Source organism: Oryza sativa, chromosome 4 (genome assembly GCF_034140825.1).
Source record: "Oryza sativa Japonica Group chromosome 4, ASM3414082v1".
In the NCBI taxonomy this organism is placed as follows: domain Eukaryota; kingdom Viridiplantae; phylum Streptophyta; class Magnoliopsida; order Poales; family Poaceae; genus Oryza; species Oryza sativa.
Genome location: NC_089038.1, coordinates 23,387,411 through 23,402,281, shown reverse-complemented (window position 1 = coordinate 23,402,281; position 14,871 = coordinate 23,387,411). Strand labels below are relative to the sequence as shown.

At 46.2% G+C, this 14,871-nt stretch overlaps 2 protein-coding genes and 1 non-coding gene across 3 annotated transcripts; 1 reads left to right on the top strand and 2 right to left on the bottom strand.

The window, feature by feature from the left end:
* Nucleotides 1-2,379: 2,379 nt before the first annotated feature.
* LOC4336039 (uncharacterized) lies at nt 2,380-5,837 on the bottom strand. The gene is made up of 5 exons (XM_015778757.3): nt 5,199-5,837; nt 5,054-5,103; nt 3,501-3,624; nt 3,308-3,415; nt 2,380-3,219 (listed from the first exon to the last, which is right to left on the bottom strand). The coding sequence occupies exons 1-5, from the start codon at nt 5,608-5,610 to the stop codon at nt 2,597-2,599; spliced, it is 1,317 nt and encodes a 438-aa protein (XP_015634243.1). The 5' UTR covers nt 5,611-5,837; the 3' UTR covers nt 2,380-2,596.
* A 3,541-nt stretch (nt 5,838-9,378) lies between these two features.
* Nucleotides 9,379-14,256, bottom strand: LOC4336037 (uncharacterized). Its single transcript, XM_015781427.3, has 5 exons — nt 13,912-14,256; nt 13,749-13,798; nt 12,529-12,652; nt 12,328-12,435; nt 9,379-10,161 (listed from the first exon to the last, which is right to left on the bottom strand). Exons 1-5 carry the CDS (start codon nt 14,105-14,107, stop codon nt 9,497-9,499), a joined length of 1,143 nt encoding a protein of 380 aa, XP_015636913.2. The 5' UTR covers nt 14,108-14,256; the 3' UTR covers nt 9,379-9,496.
* On the top strand, nt 10,431-11,515 carry LOC4336038 (uncharacterized). Its single transcript, XR_010740689.1, has 2 exons — nt 10,431-10,771; nt 11,189-11,515. It is a non-coding gene; the product is annotated as an uncharacterized protein (transcript).
* Nucleotides 14,257-14,871: the final 615 nt, after the last annotated feature.

Sequence of the window (14,871 nt, the reverse complement as noted above, 5' to 3'; positions counted from 1 at the left end):
TTCTCGGAATTCTAGCGTCGTTTTGATCGTGAAACGGATGGGATCAAGGAATAGTGCGGCATACCCCCGGAACGGTACTGCCGCTAGCGTGCCGCATCCCCTCATCCGTCGTGATTTGGGAAGAATTCGGGGTTACATGGGCCGGTTAATGGCCCAATAACGTACAGACATTGGGAGAGGAGCCGCGCGAGAAGGCTATTGCGCGGTCAGTCGCGCGCCCCCCTTTCCCCACGCGCGGACTGGACACGTGTCGCGCGCGGAGAGAGGGCGGCGGACGCGCCAGGCGGCAGAGCGAGTTTTCCGTTTTTTTTCGTGTTTTTCGTTTCTGTTCGGTTTGCTTTTTTTTTTTTTAGTTTTTACGGTACTGTTCAGTTTGGTTTTCCTTTTTTTTCGTTTTCTCTTCTGTTTTCTTTCGGTTTTTTTTAAAGATGTATGAATACAAAGTTTGTATTTGTATGTATATCAAGCTAGTTTATATTCGTATGTATGTAAAGTTTGTATACGCGTATACAAAGATTATATACGCGTATGCAAACTTTGTATACGTGTTGTAATTTCTTTTTTATATATTTTTTAATACATATATATATATAAAGTTTGTATACATCGTATACAAAGTTTATATATATCCTACATAAACTTTGTATATATTGTATATAAACTTTGTATATGTGTAATATTTTTTATGCATTAAAAATATATTCCAAAATATATACATACACGTATATACATATGTATATACATGTGTATATGTAATATATACATAAGTATAGTATTAGTAGGTACATATAAGAGACTAGAGGGGGGACGACTGAACCGCGCGCCCCGCGCGGTCAAAGTTATAGTTGGGCTTGGGCCGGTGGTATCAACGAGTCGATCCCCTCACCTCGATCGTGTCGCCCGCCGCTTGATCGATCGCGCGGTGCAAGAGCGTTTTTTATGCTCCTCTGTGACGACGACGGGCGCAGCGCGGTAGCGTCATGCACGCCTACGCAGCTAGTACGCTTTTGTCCTGGCCCTCCCTGCGCGCGTGCGTGGTCATGGAGTTAGATAGATGTAGTATATCACAGTATATGTCACTTTTTTTTTTCCATGTCACTATGGCGCAGCCCGCAATGTGGAGGTGTCCATACTCCATCGTCCTTGCTTGGCCGTTTGCCGGTGCCACCACCGCGCGCAGCCAAACTTTCTGATGTGAGGTATTGGTTGCCGCGTTGTCCTCTGTCTCTACACGGACACAATGTACAAGCAGAGTCGAGTCGACTGTGCGATTACACAGACAAACGGACTGCGTGTTCGATCTAGCCATCGTACTAACAAAAAGTTATAACTTGTGTTTTTTTGTTCCAAAAAAAAAGTTACATTTTCGTCATGATTTCTATCATAATTTTTTTTCGTAGTGCTTAGAATAGTTTCCCGATGTGGGATACTGCAGCACACCCTGAAACGGTAATGCCGTTGATGTGCTGAGGCTTTTGTTCGCAAAAGATTTCTCGTTTTTATTTTTCACATATACCAGGCCTAAAATTTAGGTTAATTGGATCCATACCATTATAAATGTGATAAATCAGAAAAATGTCACTACCTTTCATGAAATCGGGTAGATGCCATTGTAATTTTTTAAAATTACAACCATGCCACAACTTCACGATTTCCGTCCTCCCTGTCACATTTTTCGTCGTCTCCATCTTCATCTTCTTGTCGTCTTCGTCTCGACAGACAAACCAGCGCCGGAGGAGGAGGGCACGGCGGCGGATGGGGAAGGGGTGGGGCAGGACAGGAGGAGAGCTCCTCGGCGAGGATGGCGGAGAGCGAGACGTGCATTCCACCGCTCATCGGTGCGGGGGTGTTCTTGTCGTCTTCGTCTCAACGGACAAACTGGCGGCGAGCGACGAGAGGACAGGGAGAAGGCGAGGCGGCGCTGGCGAGCGGTGAAAGGATGGGGAGAAGGTGAGGCGGCCATGGCATCTTCTTCCGCCATCGTCGATGAGCTCTTCCACCAGATCTGCGCCCCTCCACGACCATGCTCGCCGGCGACGGCCACACCTGCTCCCGTGCCCCTCCACAACCTCCCTGCGACCATCCTCGCCGACAGCCGCCTCGTCCTCTCGCCGCTCGCCAACGCCTCCTCGTCCTCGCCGCTCGCCCTCTCCCCGTCCTCTCGTCTCCTCGCGCTTGTCGGCGCCGCCTCGCCTTCTCCCCGTGCCAACATGAGAGAGGAGGACGAAAATAGTGATGGGAGTGGCATGGTTCTAATTTTAAAAGTTTTCATTGACACCCAGCTAATAACGCGAATAGTAGTTTTATTTTTCTGATTTGTCACATTTGCAATGGCATGTATCCAATTAATCCTAAAAATTATGCACGTAATTCATTCACTCTCTACGAATACCACGAATGGATTTCTGATAATGTGACGTGTACATATCTGCTCATGAACATGATAGCTTGCCGCAAACATAATTGTTCATGGAGCGCATGCTTGAGAACGACCCCATTCTTCAATTATTTCAACAACACGCCAATAATTATTCGCACAATCTTGAAAAATGGTATACTACAACCACACGATCATCCTGACTGATCAGCTAGAGAGCTAGAAGGAGAACTTGAAGGCCATGTCGTGCCTGTACACCTGGCCGGGCCTGACCGTCATGGAGGGGAACTCCGGGTGGTTCACGGCGTCCACGTACCCCTGCGTCTCCAGGCAGAACCCGCCGTACTGCTGGTACACCTTGCCGCCCTTGCCCTTGATGTTGTTCAGCCAGTTGCCGGTGTACAGCTGCATGGCCGGCTGGTTCGCCCACAGCTCCAGCGCGCGGCCCGACGCGCCGTCCCGCGCCGCGGCCACCTTCCGCATGCCCTCGCCGTCGATCACGTAGTTGATGTCGTACCCGGCGATGCGCCCGCCCATCACCTGCCGGATGCGCGCGCCGATCGGGGTGGGGTGCCGGAAGTCGTAGGGCGTGCCGGCGACGGGCGCGACGACGCCCGACGACGGGAGGAGCTCCTCGTCCAGCGGGGTGTACCGCGACGCCGACAGCTGCAGCGTGTGCCCCAGCACGTCGCCGCGGCCCTGCCCGCCGAGGTTCCAGTACGTGTGCTGCAGGAAGTTCACCGGCGTCGCCTTGTTCAGCGCCGTCGCGTTCATGCGCAGCGCCAGCACGTACGGGCTCGACAGCTGGTACGTCACGTACGCGTCCAGGTCCCCGGGGAAACCTGATCGATAGCCATTCACAAATTAATTTACGACTCCAAATTTCATAAAAGAGAAACTCGATCTTTCATCTGGAATTTCGTTGCACACCTTGCTCTCCGTCGAAGCTGCGGTAGTACAAGGTGATGTACGGCGAGTCGCCGCCGCCGACGTACTCCTTCACCGTCCATATGACTTTGCTGAACCCTCTGTGTCCACCTGAATGTGAGTTCAGTGAATTTAATAATCTGTTGGCCAGGCTGATCTGAGGTCTGAAGGCATGCGTCCATGCACCAATGCATACCGTGAATCGCGTTCCTGCCGTCGTTGATGTACGTGTGATACACCTTCCCGTCGAGAACGAACCGCCCCCTGGCTATCCTCTGCCCGACCCGTCCGGTAACCGGCCCGAAGTAATTAGTGTCGTTCTGGTTGGCATGAGCAAGAAGATCATTACAGATAAAAACAACTTGAATTATTTTGCCATATTTTCGACAGTGATAACGCAAATGTTAATGTCTATTGATTCAGACCGTTCTTCGGTATGGTAAACAAAAGCTGCTTGTGTGTTTGAATGATATTCCAGATGATGAGAAGAAAATGGATAAGGGTAGAACGGAACAGTGATTTGGAGATGCGGACCATCGTTTTCTGGCAAGCTCAAGGTTTTTAGATAAGCATTCTGAAATTTTTGCTGGCTGGCTGAACCTCTGAAGATTAGCTATTTATTTTTTGCTTAGACTCGATTCTATTGAAGGGATGATACTCTGACCACGTCATAGTTGGACTAAGTGACAGTGTGAAACATATGGAAAATGACAATAATAAAAGGGATTTACATCAGCTTTGCATGTTGACAGATGACAAGGGAAGAGTACTGCCAAGGCGATCCCCCCGGTCAAACGATTGTTTTCAGAGGAAATTACGTCATATGGTATTTGTTGTTTTGCCTGTGCTGATGAGCATTGTTTATCTTCTAGTAGTAACTTGGTCACTTGCAGACAAAGAATCATAATTTATTGCATACTGTTTGATACGGAGTATGTTTGTCAGGGTTTGTTCCAATCGTATTTCATTTGTGATTTAAAATTTTCTAAAGAGTAAATTTCACAAAACTACATATACTATGATCAAACTATCACAAAACTATATATTTAACTCGGTGTATCACAAAACTACACATTCAACACCAAATTTATCACAAAACAACATATTTAAAATGAACTATTATAAAACTACATGTTAAGTAACTAAATTATTATAAAACTACAGTTTTAGAACTAATTTAGTCACAGAACAATAATATTTATAGCTCCAGCATAATAATGGTGCTAGGGATTTAAACTCTAAAAGCTGTAGTTTCGTGACAACTTCAATATTAAATATGTAGTTTTGTGATACTTAACCTTAAATCTATAGTTTTGTGATAAATATGGTGCTAAATCTGTAGTTTTGTGGTATAACGCCTTAAATCTATAGTTTTACGATAGTTTAATCAAAATATTTGTAGTTTTGTGAAAATTACTCTTTTCAAAATTCCACCATCTTTTTGTCAGTTATACATCCTTTTTACACCTTTCTCATCACTGTATCTGGAATAAGTTCCAAATGAGTGCAGGGCAAGCAATTTCTTGATCAGACAAGTACTTTTATCTTGTGTATAGTGTACAGGGGAAAAAAAAGGAAATTTAAAGAATATAAGATTCATTCATCCATTCATTAATAGCTGAGGCCTTAACTGTCGAGAACAAGTTTGGGTTTCAATGGACTATGAGAAGAAGGCAAAAGAAGAAGCTGAATGATATTGCCATTTCCTGCCCAAAACATTAAATTTTGGAAGGGGTTTGGTGTTCTTACCACGTACTCAGCAATGGTGTCTAGGCCAAGCACAACATCAGCCAAATTCCCTGCAGAAACACAAGCACTGCAAATTCAGACCAACACACGCAAGTACACAAACGCCATAAAGAAAAAAAGCTCAACAGAGGGGACATGACGGTACCTTTGGAATCAGGGAGGACGACCGACATCATGGTTGCTCCCCAGTTGGTGATCTTCACGGAGAAGTCCCCCTTCCTGAGCACGTACTCGCCGACCGTCTTCCTCGCACCGGCGCCGCCGGCGAGCGCGGAGGCCACCACCACCACCACAAAGCACAGGAACGCGAGAGACAACCGAGCTCCAGCCATTGTGAGCAAAGCGATTCGTCTTGGGCAACTCACAGGACGAGAGGAGAGGGATGCATGCAACTCATTCTCGATGGTCTCCTGATATAGATGTAGATATAGGCGGATACCGGCCGCGATCTCGGACGAGTTTGTTCGAGGCGGGACCGGACCAGCCTGGTTACGGACAGACACCTGCGCTGCGCGCGTGCTAGCGTGTGATCTTTTTGATTGATCTGATCCTTTCATCCGTTTGTGTCCTCAAGTCGCAGCGAAACGGAGCCAGGTACACGGTCCGCTTGCATTGGTCGCAGGTTGTGCATGCTCGATCGGCCGGAATCCGGTGGTCCGCCCGCGAGCGAGTGGGATGACAATTTGTCATTGGGGAAGTTGGCAAGTGTGCTAGTACGTGCGTGGCCACTCTTGAAACTGTGCACAGCTCTTCAAAAAGAAAGGAAAAAAAGAAACTGAAACGGGCCAATGATAAGATTTTGAACTTGTCAGTTGTCACCCACGTGCGCCGTAGGATGCCTGCCGCCGCCGCATCATGCAAAACTATCTCCCACAAGTCAGAACTCAGAACCATCCTTTGGACGTGTTCTTAATAAACGGTTTGAAGGACTTGCTACAAGCAGCTGAAATTTTGGAAAATGTCAATTGATTTTTGGACGGATAGGATGGCTTTAAGATTCGTGCCAAATCTCTCCAAATCTACCTTTCTCTCTTCTTTCTCGTGCCGCCGCCACCACATTCCTCTTCCCCTTTCTCATTGTCTCTCATTCTCTTGTTCCCTATGGCATGTCCACATGTGTATTGATTTACCTTATGTTTTTGTGATATGTTTCCACTTTGTACACATGTTGTGTTGATCGTTGTGTTAGGCTTCATGTTATTTTCATTTTTTCCTGCTATGAGGTGCTTGTGAGAGCGACTCACAACGACCTGGAAGTTCCGAGTGGCTGTCTTGGCTTGGTTGAGAAAGCTGCTAGGAAGTTTCGCCCTATTAAATTTAACCGTTGCGATCGGAGAATTTTAAGAAACACCTATTCGACCACTCCCGCCAAGTGACATCTATGGGCTTTCAACGCTCGCCTCAATAGATCTAACGCCCGTCAACATACTGTCCATGCAGTTTTGGTGACACCTCGTCGCCCGCCTTTGTGTTCCGTCCACAATCAGGTTCCCCTCCACCCCGGCCATCCCTCTAAAACCGCCCTTACCCCCCCCCACCCCCACCCCCGCATTGCCTCGAACTTTGAAAACCTAGTACGTCGGTTCTCTGCTGGAGTTCAAAGGTCACCACCATCGAGGCTCGCCATCACTGTTGCTGGTAAATCCATCTTTTACCTCCCATTCCTCTTCTCCCACCTCCCCCGGTCTAAAAGGTGGAAGACGATAGGCATGCCATTGCATCTTAATCCACAAAAAATCAACGATTGTCTGAAATTTGGGGAAATTTTAGTGCATAGATGAATAGCAAATGTGCAGTTTGAATAGTTAATAATTGAAGCCTTCCAGGATGCTAGTAAATTATAGCTCAATAACGTTCTTTTTTCTAAACAACATGGTAAAATAAAACCATGCAAAAGGTCGAAAGAAAGGAAAATAAGTGCATAATCAACCTCATTATTGATTCATCCGAACACAGGACGTAAGTCCACGACTTCTATAAATAGAAATACTACAAAACGGTATATTGTTCCAAACAAAATAGCTGACGTTATTATGATGTTAGCATGGTATAGTACTTATGAAATATCATGCCTGGTTGTTGACAGAAAACACGTGGCCTGGGAGATCTGCTTAACTCCAGTGCAGGTCAAAGCTCGCCTTCGGGTGTGTTAGCATGCCAGTTGATTTGATCATGTAATCAACAAGAAATAAAAGCAAAGAAATCGCGGTTAAATCTATAAATGATAGCCGATCGGCCAGATGCCGATGACATATCATTTATCTTTGAGCCGATGTCATCTGTGTATCGATCGGCAGTCGTGAATAAGTAAGAAAGAACTAAATCTACTCGATCGGCTGTAGATATTAACGATATATACTCCTTATATCGATATATATTTAAATCAAGTGATTGGGATAGATCGGTCGCCATGCCGAGACAGTATAAATCACTTAGATTGAAACATATATCAATAACAAGACTATATATCTTTATAGCATAGCCGATCAAATAGATCTAGCATGTATCGGCTAATACTCCGATACTTCCCTATATCAGGATATTAAAGCAGGTATAATATATCGAACAGAGGCCTAACATGCTTAGATATAGCAATATCTTGATATAAAGGGCAGATTTAACATATTAATGAAGCATATAGAACAAATATAGTTAAATTAGATACGATCGGCTGAAACTCCGATACTATTCTAATCGGCAACTAGAAGGTAGGCTAGAGATCGATATTCTAAGCACGACTTAATATATCAAACTCAACTGATACATCATTAAGTATGAAAAGAAGAACGACATCTAGACAATCAAGCCGCTAGAAGTTTCATAGAATGGTGGATATCTTATATAATCTAGATCAACGTCAAAATCTAACCTAATCAGTTGCCCTCTGCTAACAGATGTTAGCCGATAATAGGTTAGATGGTGATATTGCTAGAGATTATGTAAGATATATGATAACTCGACGAATTACATAAATAAGATTAGAGTATCATAAAGATGGAAGCACTAATCCTAAGAACACAATCCGTCATAACAAGTTTTACCTCTTGTTGAAGATCGAAACCGATGCAGCTCAACCCGAAAGCAAGAACTCGTCGAAACAAAACTAAAGCAAAAGGGTGGCGATGCGCCGAAATTGTATTGAACGTGTGTGTTGTAAATTACATAGGGCTCGGGGTCTATTTATACCCGAGAATTACAAGACATGCCCATACCGGACACGACTGTTATCTCTAACAAACTCTAAGATACCATAAGTCTTTGCGGCAAACTTTTGCCCTAAACATATCTCTAAGGAAATTACATAAAACATCCTAATTAATAGATACAATTGCCTTCTCAGGACTCTATCCATGCGTGGCAACCATCTTGAAGCACATCTTCTCAACCCGATGTTGTACACCAAGTCGTATTGTTGGAATCGGCTGTATCGGCTTATCTAGCCCGACTCAGACCCAGCCGATACTAATCATAGCCGATCCAGACTCCAGCCGATTCTTGCTCTGTTTCCGAACTCGATCTCCGCCTCTGACTTTGCTTTGATCCAATCTTCTTTCCTGACACAGATGTTACCAAATTTGGTTGTTAACACTGGTATCTACGGTTCCAAATCTGGTACCTACGTGAGATCGAGCATTTGTTTGGATGGTTAGCGACGCCGGTGGGCACATTGCCCACGAGCGTTCGAACCCCAAGTTCGACGCTCGTGCTCACCCGGGTTTTTTCCCCCTCTTTTCCCGGGACTGACTTTGGTTGGTCCCGGTTAGGTATAATGGTACACACGCGCGTGCGCATTCAGTGGTTGCATATTTCCCGTGCACTGAGGCCTAGTGCCTTCAATCTCAATCCTAGTATGTGTTAGGGACGCGCACACGTGTGTATGCGTGTGTTGTGGTGTGTGTTCGTGTGTGTCCTGATTTGTACCCTCCCAAAAAAAAATCTGGTACCTACGTTACCATGCTAAAACATCGATGTCATTATGATATGTAAGTATCAAAGTCTGATATCTATAAGTATTGTGTCTGGTATAACGGTTCATATCTGATACCAATAATACCATATCTGTTATCTACGATACCATACTAACATTGTGTTGAAGTCAGCACACATAACCTATTACGTTGGAATGGTAAGTAGCTAGCCCTCTTCCGTAAAACTTTGGGTATGAGAGAAGTGGCTCTCGTATGGAAAAACTTTTATAAGTCCGCAACTAACCCACCACATTATGGTGCAAGCCGGAAGAATCCCGGGCTTTTCTCTTGCCGCAACTTCTCTATGAGACTGAACTGGCTAGTGAAAAATTCTCGTCTTTTCTTCCCCCATGCGTCTTATTGCAAATCAACGCATATCATATTATTGCACCGACCGACACCGACAATGTCACAACTTACAGCAGATGAAGCGATCGACCAATGACCACATATGATCCATGTATAGTCACCTAAACTAGAACGAGAACTTGTACACCATCTCGTGCTTGTACACCTGTCCGGGCCTCACGATCACCGACGGGAAGTTGGGGTGGTTCACGGCGTCGGGGAACCCCTGCGTCTCCAGGCACAGCGCGCCGTACTGCCCGTACGCCTTCCCGCCCTTCCCCTTCACGTCGGCCGTGAGGAAGTTGCCGGTGTAGAACTGCACCCCGGGCTGGTTCGCCCACAGCTCCAGCGACCGCCCGGACTTGCCGTCCCGGACGACGGCCACCCGCCGCAGCGCGTGCGCGTGCGCGTCGACGTCGTCACCGCCGTCCACGGCGTAGTTGGTGTCGAAGCCGTAGATGGTGGCGCCCGTCTTGCTGAGGCCGCCCGTCACCAGGTGGACGCGCGCGCCCACGGGCGTCGGCGCGCGGAGGTCGTAGGGCGTGCCGGTGACGGGCGCGACCTGGCCCGTCGGGATGAGCTCGGCGTCCACGGGGGTGTACCGCGACGCGAACAGCTGCACCGTGTTACCCAGGATGTCGCCGCTGCCCGTGCCACCGAGGTTCCAGTACGAGTGCTGCGCCAGGTTCACCGGCGTCGCCTTGCCCGCCGCCGTCGCGTTCATGTGCACGCTCAGCACGTACGGGCCGGACAGCTGGTACGTCACGTACACGTCTAGGGCGCCTGGGAATCCTGTTCGACAGAGGCATAATTTTGACCGTTAGGCCCTGTTTGGCACAGCTCCAGCTCCTAACTCCACCTTACCTAGAGCTGGAGTTATGCCAAACGGTTCGGATTCATCCAAAAGAGGAACGGAGCAGTGCAGATCGCTCCAAAAAATTACACTAGCGTGGTGGAGCGGGGAAAACACAACTCCACAGCTCCACTCCCAGCCTGATTACAGCGCTACCCATTACTTTTCGCAAAAATTATAAGCAGAATGCCACCGCCCCTACCCCTTCGTTCCCCACCGCACCGAGCCAGACTAGCGCACATCGCGTTTCTCCTCGAGGCCGCGAAGAGAGAAGGGGGAGGGAGGACTGAGGCAGCGGCGGCGGTAGCAGTGAAGGCACACGGCGCATGGTGGCGGTGGTGGCGGCTGCCTCCTCTCGCACAGCAAGGGCGCCGGGCGGAGGTCTGGGCGGCGCTGGGCGGAGGTCAGGGCAGCGCACGGCGGTTGGATTTGGCGCTGAGACCTCATGGCGGCGGCACTTGGCGGCGGGAGCGGCTCCCCACAGCGAGGAGGCGCACGGCAGGAGCTGGGCGACGCCGGTGGCATAGCAGATCTGGTGCAAGGAGCAAGGTAACCCTAAACCCTGGACTAGCTCCCTCAAACCCTAGACTCTCTCTCCCCCAAATTTCTCCCGATCTGTGTGTATTGCTTGATTTTAGTTTGTATACTTTAACCATATTCTCACTATACTTAGATTTCTAGAAAGAATTGGTCAGAAAAATTTATATGTATGTGGCAAAATATGTATTTGGTAGCATTACAGTTGTTTGTCATTTGTAGATAACATTGCAACTATATTTATTTTTTTTCGGGGGTAGGAAATGACTGTATAAGAATTCAATGGTATGATTCATATAGTGTATGAATGAGAGTTTTATTTTTTGGGTTTCTAAACCAGGCAGTAAGTATTTCAAAATTATGTGTTAAATTGGAAAACAAATGTGCCAAAATAGTTGTTCTAAATCATTTTACAATGACATTGTGCAGGACATACCAGGCTGCACCAAATTTATTAAGACTGGCTTGCAAAATGAAGAGCTACTTGAGAAGATGTTTGAAGATATCCGCAATACCGGTGCTAACCATTGGTCTTTGGGGCAAGGCACCATACCAACAGCCATGGATGCATTTCGTGATTACCTAGCCGGTCGTATTGCAGGTTGATGGACATATATCGTATTTTGTGTTGTTTTGCGGTCTTATGCTCTATCTTTCGATGATAATGGTACTAGTTATTATTACTAAATATATGTCATGCAACAACTTTAATTTTTACTTTATTTTGGAGTACCAATCATATAATGATTGATTGAATGTGTTCCCCCCTCCCTGGCAATGAATGGCAGTGGGTAGCTAGCTCGTTTCTTGTTGTCTTTTAAAAACAACCAAGACAAACAAGGGCCGGGCAGGGCAGTCAGTCCCAATCAATCGATGGTCAAAATGGAAAAGAAATTAATAATCACCGTGCTGAAATTATTAAGGAAATGAAAAAGAAATTAATAATCACCGTGCTGAACTTATTAAGGAAATGAAAAATAAATTAATATTCACCGTGCTGAACTTATTAAGGAAAAGTATCTATTATTAATCCTAAGTCAGCAATGAAAAAACACAAGGGTAGTATTGTCTATCTACCCTCTATCCTCTCTTTCAGGATTTTTGGAGCTGAGCAAGCAAGTTAGCCAAACACTTTCAGACCACCTACAGCTCCTAGTGGAGCTAGCTCCCACTGGAGTTGGAGTTTGGAGTTAGGAGTTGAGAGCTGTAGCTCTACCAAACAGGGCCTTAGTTTGACTCAGTAAATACTACGGAAATGGATTAAAGGGGTTTCAACAAAATTGCATTTCAGGTCTTTTGAAGTTATCTTGTTTGATCCAATCCAAATCCAAGGTCAAGTTCATTGAATTGTCATGTAAAAAAGTCAAAAGCATATTGCATGAAAGTGCAAAGATAGTTCCTCTATTTTAAAATATAGCGATATCTAAATAAGACACGATCTTATACTGCGAATTTGGATAATATGTTCGTGCTTGTAAAAATTATATTGTGTCTAATCCAATACTAAATTGTTGTATTTTGGAAAGGTGAAAGTAGATGATACTTCTGCTGATTTGCATTGACCATACCTTGTTCTCCGTCAAAGCTATGGTAGTACAGTGTGATGTATGGTGCGTCACCTCCACCAACATGCTCCTTCACTGTCCATGTAACATTGCTGAAACCCCTGTGACCACCTTCAGAAAAATGAGATAAAATTAGCTTACTGTTCGTAGAGATGAACCATGCACCATGGATTTCTTGCACCTCGGGAAATTTCTCAAGAATACCGTGAAGTGTGTTTTTGCCATCATTTGGATACAGATGATAAGCTTTTCCATCGAGCACGAACCGCGCCTTGGCAATTCTGTTGGCTACCCGTCCGACGAGCGCTCCAAAGTAAGTAGAAGAATTCTGAACAGCAGAATTCAGAAGGCAAACTGAAGTGAGGTAATTTAGCATTTACCCTTTAAGGTACTTGAATACAGTGAACTCAGAGCTGTCATTTTCTTTGATGGGTTACCCAGCTTGCAATTTTTTTTTTGAACGGAAAGCTTGCAAATGAACTACTATGTAAAAAAGATTAGTTAGAAACTTTTTTGCCCTTCTGAAAGTAGGTAGACTTTGTCAAAAACTCAATTGGTCTGCATAAGATTTTGCTCGTGCTTGTGCTGCTCTGTTCATGTGATTGGATTGTGATTTGGGATAGTATTATATGTAGAGAGAAGTGAAGGTTCAGAAAGAAGAACAGAACAAAGAAAAAAAAAGTATTTATATGGCTATTGCAAAAGTGCGGGACAAGTAATAACTAGGCAACACACCGGCATCACATGGTGAGGTTGTCAGCTGTCTCTCTCTTTCGTGAGACTGATATACTATTTCTTGGGTAACAAACTAACATGGCCACTGGCTTAAAGAAAACTGCATCCATCTAATCCTTTTGTCGATCATATGTTTCTTGCTATTTCTTTTCCTCTTCTCTATGCTTATGCAACTACGCCATAATATTGAATTTTCCTAGACGTGGCAACAGCATCTCTATTTGTGTCAATTGTTTTTTTTTATCTATCTTGGACCTCCATGTTTGAAAACTGACCCCAAACTGAAGGCGACAACAAAGGTCTCGTGAGAGTTTTTTAAAACGTTCAAATAATTGAGAGCATTTTTATGGGATAGTCAATGGCCAATTAAGTTGATCATCCCTGCTTCTCGGGTCCAGAAATGTAGCAGGTGATTAGGTGAAATTGAAACTGGGTGATGAGCAACAGAAAACTAATTTGAGTAAACTGGATGCAGACAGAAGTGCAAAAAAAAAAAACTCAAACACACAAACTATCGCTATGTAATGCTGTTCTACAATCCATATCAAACGACAATGAGGACAGGGAACTATCGCTATGTAATGAGGTTTCACAAGTTGTGTGTAGAAACAGGTAAGTAAACAGTGAAAATATGAGCATATGCACTGCCTTAAAAGAAGAACAGGGACAATGAGGTCAGCAAATCTTACAACATATTCAGCAATGGTGTCATATCCAAGAACAACATCGTCCAATTTCCCTGGCAGAAAACAAGTCTCCAAAGTTTCAGCTCGAAACCCCCATGAAACGAGCAGAGAAATCACGAGGCAAATGAAGCTCTGGTGTCCTTGACGGAGAGAGAGAGAGGCTCACCTCTGGAGTCAGGAAGCACGACGGACATGATGACCGCTCCCCAATTGGTGACCCTGATGGAGAAATCTCCCTTCCTGAGCTCATAGACGCCGACCGTCGTCGCCTTCCTCTCCGCCGCATCGGCACCGCCGGCGGAGGCGGCGGCCACTAGGCACACCGCCGCGAGAAGAAGCAGCAGCGGAGCTGGTCTAGCCATCGCCCAACACTGCTCTCTCTCTCTCTCTCTCTCTCTCTCTCTCTCTCTCTCTCTCTCTCTCTCTCTCTCTCTCTCTCTATCTATCTATCTATCTGCGAGTGAGGAAGACGGAGACAGAAGGGACGCGACAAGCTCTGCCCGGGATGGTTGCTGGCCTTGGCCGGATGGACGGATATGTAATGTAGTCAAAAGCGTAGTAGTAGTAGCAACTAGCAACTTGGGGATGCGATAAGATGGTGACAAAGTTGAAGTGTTCGTGTGTGCTCCCAAGGCGTCTCCGAGAAAATGTCGCGCGCGAGCCGAGCGCGCGGGGCCAGCGCGAGCGATTTGTCCTTGACTCCCGCGCAGCGTGCGCTAGTGTTTTTGCACAGCGATCCGGGGTCCAGCGATCGATTTTGTCCTGGCTCTCACTGCGATGCGATGCGATCCGTGCCCACGCGGCCGGCGTCTTCCGCGGCGAATGGATCGTGCACGATCGATGGTACATGGACGGCGACGGCGTGGTGCACGGCGAATATTCGCTCGCTTGCCCTGTGATCTTAGATGATGAGCTGAATGATTGATGAGTTTGATGACTCGCTCGCTGGTTCAGCATCTGGATGGCTTTTGTGTCGATGTGCCATGTAGTATCATGACCTCGTGTCTACTTTTGCCCACACGGCATGGTGCACGTGCAACTGGTACACACTTTGCCACCGTTTGATGGAATGGAATGGAAGGGAGAAAAAAGTGTAGCCGTATCGTCCTAGCTGCAAAGGGAACGC

Excerpts from the sequence above, each read along its gene's own strand:
- LOC4336037 (XM_015781427.3), bottom strand. The coding sequence starts at position 14,107 with ATGGCTAGACCAGCTCCGCTGCTGCTTCTTCTCGCGGCGGTGTGCCTA. Across the intron at positions 12,436-12,528 it reads TGGCAAAAACACACTTCACG|GTGGTCACAGGGGTTTCAGC; the intron begins GTATTCTTGAGA and ends ATTTTTCTGAAG. Across the intron at positions 10,162-12,327 it reads TAGCTTTGACGGAGAACAAG|GATTCCCAGGCGCCCTAGAC; the intron begins GTATGGTCAATG and ends TCTGTCGAACAG.
- LOC4336039 (XM_015778757.3), bottom strand. The coding sequence starts at position 5,610 with ATGAAAGGATCAGATCAATCAAAAAGATCACACGCTAGCACGCGCGCA. Across the intron at positions 3,625-5,053 it reads ACACCATTGCTGAGTACGTG|AACGACACTAATTACTTCGG; the intron begins GTAAGAACACCA and ends CATGCCAACCAG. Across the intron at positions 3,416-3,500 it reads CGGCAGGAACGCGATTCACG|GTGGACACAGAGGGTTCAGC; the intron begins GTATGCATTGGT and ends ACTCACATTCAG.